Source organism: Arachis ipaensis, chromosome B4 (assembly GCF_059453495.1).
Source record: "Arachis ipaensis isolate K30076 ecotype BB chromosome B4, ASM5945349v1, whole genome shotgun sequence".
NCBI classification, from domain to species: domain Eukaryota; kingdom Viridiplantae; phylum Streptophyta; class Magnoliopsida; order Fabales; family Fabaceae; genus Arachis; species Arachis ipaensis.
Window position 1 is genome coordinate 10,035,921 of NC_142439.1, and position 6,963 is coordinate 10,042,883.

The 6,963-nt window shown below is 52.6% G+C and overlaps 1 protein-coding gene across 1 annotated transcript; it reads right to left on the reverse strand.

Annotated features, from left to right (window-relative positions):
* Positions 1-2,599: 2,599 nt before the first annotated feature.
* Positions 2,600-5,418, reverse strand: LOC107635995 (uncharacterized). The gene is made up of 3 exons (XM_016339537.2): positions 4,735-5,418; positions 3,805-4,485; positions 2,600-3,721 (listed from the first exon to the last, which is right to left on the reverse strand). Exons 1-3 carry the CDS (start codon positions 5,416-5,418, stop codon positions 2,600-2,602), a joined length of 2,487 nt encoding a protein of 828 aa, XP_016195023.2.
* Between the last annotated feature and the right edge of the window lie 1,545 nt (positions 5,419-6,963).

Below are 6,963 nucleotides of genomic sequence, written 5' to 3' on the forward strand. Positions count from 1 at the left end.
AGGATCTTCGGCTTGTTCGAGGACTCTTATCACGGGTTTAAAGACAAATATTTTAAGGTGCGTCCGGTTAAAGGACGTCACCCCTTTTGGTTGTCGCTAGAAGGGGAGCGCCTCATCCCAACGTACTGGAGCTTTGGGGCAGGGTCTAATACTTTTATTAAAGTGTCCTATAAGGGGATGTCCGACGTGGACAAGAGGATCGCCGACGTGTTGTCGGCGGTTTTTGGGAAGAACCATGTGAATCCCCCACCTTTTAATGGGTGACCGGGAGGTCGCCAGAAATTATATTTGTGAGTTGCTTTGCCTTGCATTTTTACCCTCTCTATTTGCTTGTTTGTGCCGGTTTCTCGACTAACTTGTTTACTTGTTCGCTGCAGTGGAGATGTCTGCTTCCGTAACAGGGCTTGAGGACTTGTTTAAGACTTTCTTGGCGGACAACGATGAGGATGAAGCTGAGAAGGTTGACGGAAAACCGGAAGGCCCTTCTGAGGACAAGGGTCAGGCAACACCGTCACCTAGGGACACTGGGATGTTGGATAAGAACTCTGATGGGGCGCACGTTTCTCCCATTCGCGTGGAGGCGGTTGGCCCCAAGCACCCGACCTCCGCGCAGGAAGAGGATGACGACTTGAAGCTTGTCCCTACCCCCAAAACGCGGAGGGCTTCTTCTAGCCCAGAGGGGGTTCTTACCGTAATGGAGCATAACTTTGATGCCGGGACTTTCATAGATTCTCAGCTGCTTCCTGGCACATAGGATTATTTCCTTGGCACCGAACTTACGGGGCAGGCGAGGTGGATGTACCGTACCCTTCTTCGTGGTGCCGCCATAGCTCGGAAGGCTGAGTTCGAGTTGTCGGGGATGCAGTCGCTGCGCAGGAAGCTCGAGTCCGCTGTCCAGGCCAATAACGAATTCAAAGCTCAAGTTGAAACTCTTCAGGAGCAATTGTCTGAGTCGGGGAGGAAACTAAAAGCTGTTGAGGAGAAGGCCGCATCTGCCGAGGAGAAGTTGAGGATCTCCGATGAGACCGTTTCCCGTCTAACCGAGCGGGAGATGACTTTGGAGAGCCAGCTTAATGCCGCACAAGGTCGGGTGGTGGCCTTGGAGGGAGAGCGCGACGTGGCCGTCTCGTCGGCTAAGGCCGTTGAAGCTGAGATTGAGGAGCTCAAGAAGAAACATAAGGTGGCTAGAGAGCAGGGAAAGAATGAGATCTTCATGACCGAGGAAGCTCTTAAGGCTCAGGTGAAGATCGTGGCCCCCGATTTTGACACGTCAGCGATTGGAGTTTTCAAGACGATCAAGGATGGCAAGATTGTTGACATGCCGAAAAAATGATCTCTTGTGCCTTGTGCTTTTGTATGGACTTGTGGTTTTTGTTTGTAGAACTTGTTTATATTAACTTTTAGAAGCCGCTTAGTCGGTTTACCGTTATCTTTCTTTGCCTTTGGTAGCATTTTCGTTTTGTCGTGTTACCGTTTTGTTGGCATGAGCTTTGCGCTCGTGTTTGTTTACCGTTATGTTGGTAGTTCGATGAAGCCAGGTCGTGGCCTTTTTCTATCGTTGTAGCCGTTTGTGATGGCTTTGGTTTAGGTGTCCCCCGGGGTGATCAGTCCCGGGGTACCGTATCGTGGTTCCGTTTTAACGTGTCGTGGAACTTCTTGTCGCGCGATGTGCAAGTGGGAAGGGGAACAAATAGGAGTAAAATTGGTAAAAATGACAAGTAAACATTAACCGGTAATTGAATAAGTATGTTACCGTGGTAGATACAAAGGTAAGTGATTAAGCACGTTAGATCGCCTGGCCCGCTTGCCTGATCTAGGGGTAGAACCTTCTCAGGTTACCCGTATTCCAAGTCCTCGGTACTTCCCTTCCATCGAGCCTCTCCAATTTGTAGGCGCCTTTTCCAATCACCTCTTTGACCCTGTAGGGGCCTTCCCAGTTTGCCGCCAGTTTGCCTTCTCCTTGGGTCGGTAGGCCGATGTCATTGCGCCGTAGAACGAGGTCGCTTTGCTCGAAATCCCTTTTGAGCACTTTGGTGTTGTATCGTAGGGCGATTCTTTGCTTTAGTGCTACTTCTGACAGGTGGGCCTTCTCTCTGATCTCATCTACTAGGTCCTTCTCTACAGCTTCTTCCACCCCCTCGAGAAGTAACCGCGGGCTCGGTTCGCCGATTTCTACGGGTATCATTGCGTCTACCCCGTATGTTAGGCGGAAGGGGGTTTCTTCTGTGGCGGACTGCTCGGTTGTGCCGTAGGACCAGAGGACTGAGGCGAGCTCGTCGGCCCATGCTCCTTTTTTGTTATCTAGCCGCTTCTTGAGGCCCAGCAAGATGACTTTATTTGCGGACTCAACTTGTCCGTTTGTTTGGGGGTGTTTTACTGAGGAGAATTTCTGTTTGATGCCCAAGCCGGCGAGGAATTCTACGAACTTCTTATCGGTGAATTGTGTCCCGTTGTCTGAGATGACGACTTCCGGGATGCCGAAACGAGTTATCACCTGCCTCCACATGAACTTTCTGCAATTGGACGAGGAGATGGCGGCCAGCGGTTCGACCTCTATCCATTTGGTGTAATAGTCAACGGCGACTATGAGGTATTTGGCCTACCCTGGGCCAACCGGGAAGGGTCCCAGGAGGTCGACTCCCCATTGTGCGAAGGGTCGGGAGGATGTCATCAGGCTTAGTTCGGTGGCCGATGCTCTGTGGAAGTTAGCGTTCTCTTGGCATTTGACACATTTTTTTACGAACTCCTTGGAGTCTTCCATCATTGACGGCCAGTAGTATCCGGCTCGGATGAGCTTTCTTGCTAGGGCTTTGTCCCCGATATGGTGACCACAACACCCCTCATGGACTTCTCTAAGCACGTAGTCTGTCTGGTCGGGGTGTAGGCACTTCAACAAAGGTTGGCTAAGTCCCTTTTTGAATAGCTGGTCCTGTATGACCGTGTATTTGGCAGCCTCCCTTCTCAGCGCATTGGCTTCCTTCTCATCTCCAGGGTGTTTGCCGTTTTGCAAGAAATCGACGATGGAGTCCATCCAGGAGCGGCTCGTCTTAGTTAGGTGGAGGGTGACTGCTAGTTCTTTGGTGATGCCTTGAATAAGGGATTGGTTGCCGGCTCCAGGTTTTGTGCTCGCTAGCTTGGACAGGAGGTCTGCCCGTGTGTTCCTCTCCCTCGGAACGTGTTGGATCGTGACCTCTTGAAATTGTTTGCTTAGTTCTTTGACCCTTTCCAAGTATTTCTGCAGTAGCGAATCCCTAGCTTGGTAGCTTCCATTTACTTGCGCGGTGACGACCTGCAAGTCGCTGCATATTTCCAACCTTGTGGCCCTGACTTCCCGTGCTAGAACCAAGCCCCCCAGTAGTGCTTTGTATTCTGCTTGGTTGTTTGACACGGGAAACTCAAACTTAATCGATTGTTTGTAGATGACTCCGGCCGGACTTTCTAAGATGATTCCGGCGCCTCCGGACGTCTGGTTGGAGGCTCCGTCCACATGGAGCTTCCACCGTGTGTCCGCTTCTTCAGTTAGGTTTCCAGTTACTTCCACTAGGAAGTCTGCCATTGCTTGCGCCTTAATCGCATGTCGGGACTCGTAGCTCAGATCGTATTGGGACAGCTCGATTGCCCAGGTCATCATCCTTCCCGCCAGATCAGGTTTTGTAGCACCTGACGAATTGCTTGGTCCGTTCTCACGACCACTTGGTGACTTTGGAAGTATTGTCGTAGTCTGCGGGAAGAGGTCAAGAGTGCTAGTGCCAGTTTCTCTAGCTTGATGTATCTAAGTTCTGCTCCTTGCAGTGCTCTACTCACGAAGTAAATCGGTTGCTGGGCCTTCCCTTCTTCCCGCACCAGCACCGTTGCAAGCGCTCCTTCTGTTATGGCCAGGTATAGGTAGAGTGGTTCTCCGGCTCTGGGTTTACCGAGTACGGGGGGTGCTGCCAAGATTTCTTTGAAGTGGTTGAATGCTTCCTCGCACGCGGGAGCCCATTCAAACGCTACTCCCTTCTTCATTAGGTTGAAGAAGGGCAGGGCTTTTGCCGCTGATGCACCGAGAAAACGGGACAACACGGTGAGCCTTCCTGCCAATCGCTGAACGTCTTTGATGCAACCCGGGCTCTTCATCTGGAGTATTACTTGGCATTTTTCAGGGTTGGCTTCCATTCCCCGTTGGGTTATCATGAATCCCAGAAACTTTCCGGCCTCCATGGCAAATGCGCACTTAAGCGGGTTGAGCCTCATGCCGTGTTGTCGGAGGGATGCGAACACATTCTCCAGGTCGCTTATGAGATCACCAGGTTGGGTGGTCTTTGCAAGGATATCGTCCACATAGACTTTTATCGTCTTGCCAATGAGATCGCTGAATATTTTGTTCATCAGCCTCTGGTACGTGGCCCCGGCATTTTTCATGCCAAAAGGCATCACTTTGTAGCAATAGGTTCCTCCTGGTGTTATGAATGCCGTTTTTTCCTCGTCTGGCTGGTGCATCGGTATCTGATTGTAGCCGGAGTAAGCATCCATGAAGCTCAAATACCTGTACCCCGCAGCCGCATCGACGAGTGTATCAATGTTGGGAAGGGGGTAGCAGTCCTTGGGGCATGCTTTGTTGAGATCGGAGTAGTCCACACACATCCTCCATCTCCCATTATGCTTCTTTACTAGGACCACATTTGATAGCCAGGTCGAATAGTCCAGTTCCCGGATAAACCCCGCTTTGAGGAGACTGGCCGTTTGTCTGGTCACCTCCTCTGCCCTTTCCTGAGACATCTTTCTTCTCCTTTGAGCCACTGGTTTGGCGTCCGGCCTGATGGCTAGGTGGTGCGACATGAGTCGGGGGTCTATCCCCGGTATGTCGGCTGGCGTCCAAGCAAACAAATCGCCATTGGCTCTAATCATTTTCATCAAAGGCTCTTTTAGTCCATGGGGGAGGTTTCTGTTCACGAACGTGAACTTTTCCTCCGTATTCCCGACCCTAAACTTTTCCAGGTCCCCTTCTGGTTCGGGTCTGGGCTTGTCGTCAACTCTGGCATCCAGATCGGCGAGAAACACCCCCGATGCCTCTTTAGATTTTTTCCTCAAGGAGAGGCTGGCGTTGTCGCAAGCGACTGCCGTTTCCAAATTTCCTTTTACGGACCCTACCGACCCGTCTTCAGCTACGAACTTCATTATCAGCATCCTAGTGCTGATGACTGCCCCTAGGTCGTTGAGGGTCTTCCTTCCGAGGATGATGTTGTAAGCGGTGGAGTCTCGTAGGATCACGAACTCGGCCATCACTGTTCTTCTCCTCTGACCTTGTCCCACGGAGGTCGGCAAGGAGATTATCCCGTCCGGCTTGATGAAGTGGCCACCGAGCCCTACGACGCCGTGCTGGTGAGTCTGTAGGTCGGCGTCTCTTAGGCCTAAAGCGTCGAACACATTGCGGAACATGATGTTCGACTCTACACCGTGTCTACGAGGATTCGCTTGACGAGACTGGTTCCCACTCTGGCCGTTATGACCATGGGGGGATTTCCCCGACCTCGTCACACCATTGGTCCTCTGGGCCGAATGAGATGGATGGGAGTTTCTTGGTGCTTCGCGCGGGGGGTGAGGAAACCGCGAGGACCTTGGCGTCCTTCTTATGTGCTGACTTCGACCTGGGCGCCACGTTTCTTGCTGTTACCACGTTTACTATGGTGAGGCCGTGGTCGTTCTCTTCCGGCTCTTGATGCCGCTTTGCTACCCGTGTTCCGTCCTCGCTCTCGTGGTCACGGTTCCGTCTCCTCGGCTCCCTAATGAGGTGGGAGAACTCGGCTAGCTTTCCATCTCTAATTGCCTGCTCCAGTGCATCCTTCAAGTCAAAACAGTCCTGAGTCTTATGCCCGTAGCCCTTGTGATAGTCACAGTAGAGGCTCCAGTTCCCCCCTGTTCGGTCTTTTAGTGGTCGGGGCTTCGACAAGATCCCCTTCTCGGCTATCTGTTGATAAACTTCCATGATAGGTGCGGTGATGGGAGTGTATTTAGTGAACTTCCCGACACGAGGAAATGATCTGGGAATCTTACTCGGACCGCCGTCTCTGGCGTGTTCCTTCTGCCTTTCTCCACTTCCGTGGTGCCGGTTTTGGTTGAAGGGGGGGCTGCCGCTTATTGGCAGCCACAACCTGGCTGACTTCTTCGTCATTGATGTATTCTCTGGCTACGCATTGGATCTCCTGCATTGTCCACACCGGTCTCGTCGTGAGGTGTTTTCTGAAGTCTTCGTTTAGGAGTCCGTTCGTCAGGCATAGGCTGGCGACCGAGTCGGTTAGTCCATCGATCTCCAGGCACTCGTCATTGAAACGATCCAGATATTTTCTTGTCGGTTCTCCGGACCTTTGCGTCACTCCAAACAGGTTGATTGGGTGCTTTGCCTTGGCTATTCTGGTAGTGAATTGGGCTAAGAAGGCGTGTCTTATATCCGAGAACTCGGCCACCGAGCCCTGCGGGAGGCTATTAAACCACCGTATCGCAGGTCCCGCGAGGGTGACCGGGAAGGCGCGACACCTTACCTCGTCCCCTACTCCCTCCAGGTTCATTCTGGCCTCGAAGGCCGTAAGGTGCTCCTGTGGGTCTTGGGTTCCGTCGTACCTCATGTCCGTTGGCTTGTCAAAGTGCTTTGGCAGCCGGACTTCGAGGATGGAACGATGAAAAGGGGTCGCGCCTACTATGACTGGTCCGCGAGTTCGCCGTGTTCTCCCTTCGTCGTCTTCCCGACGACCGTCTTCCCGGTCGCGATCAGCAGCGGCGTGACCTGTGGCACGCCGTCTTCTGTTCCTGACATATATGAGGGGGTCTTCGCGTCTCCTTATGCGTCCTTCCTTCCTGGGGCTCTCAGATTCGGACCTTGGGCTAGCTGCGCGTCGGGAGCGGCTTCTCGGGGGAGAACGGGAGTCGCCTGACTCGGGTGTATGCTGGTGATGCTCCCGAGCTGCCAGTCGATGTTCTAGGTCCTGC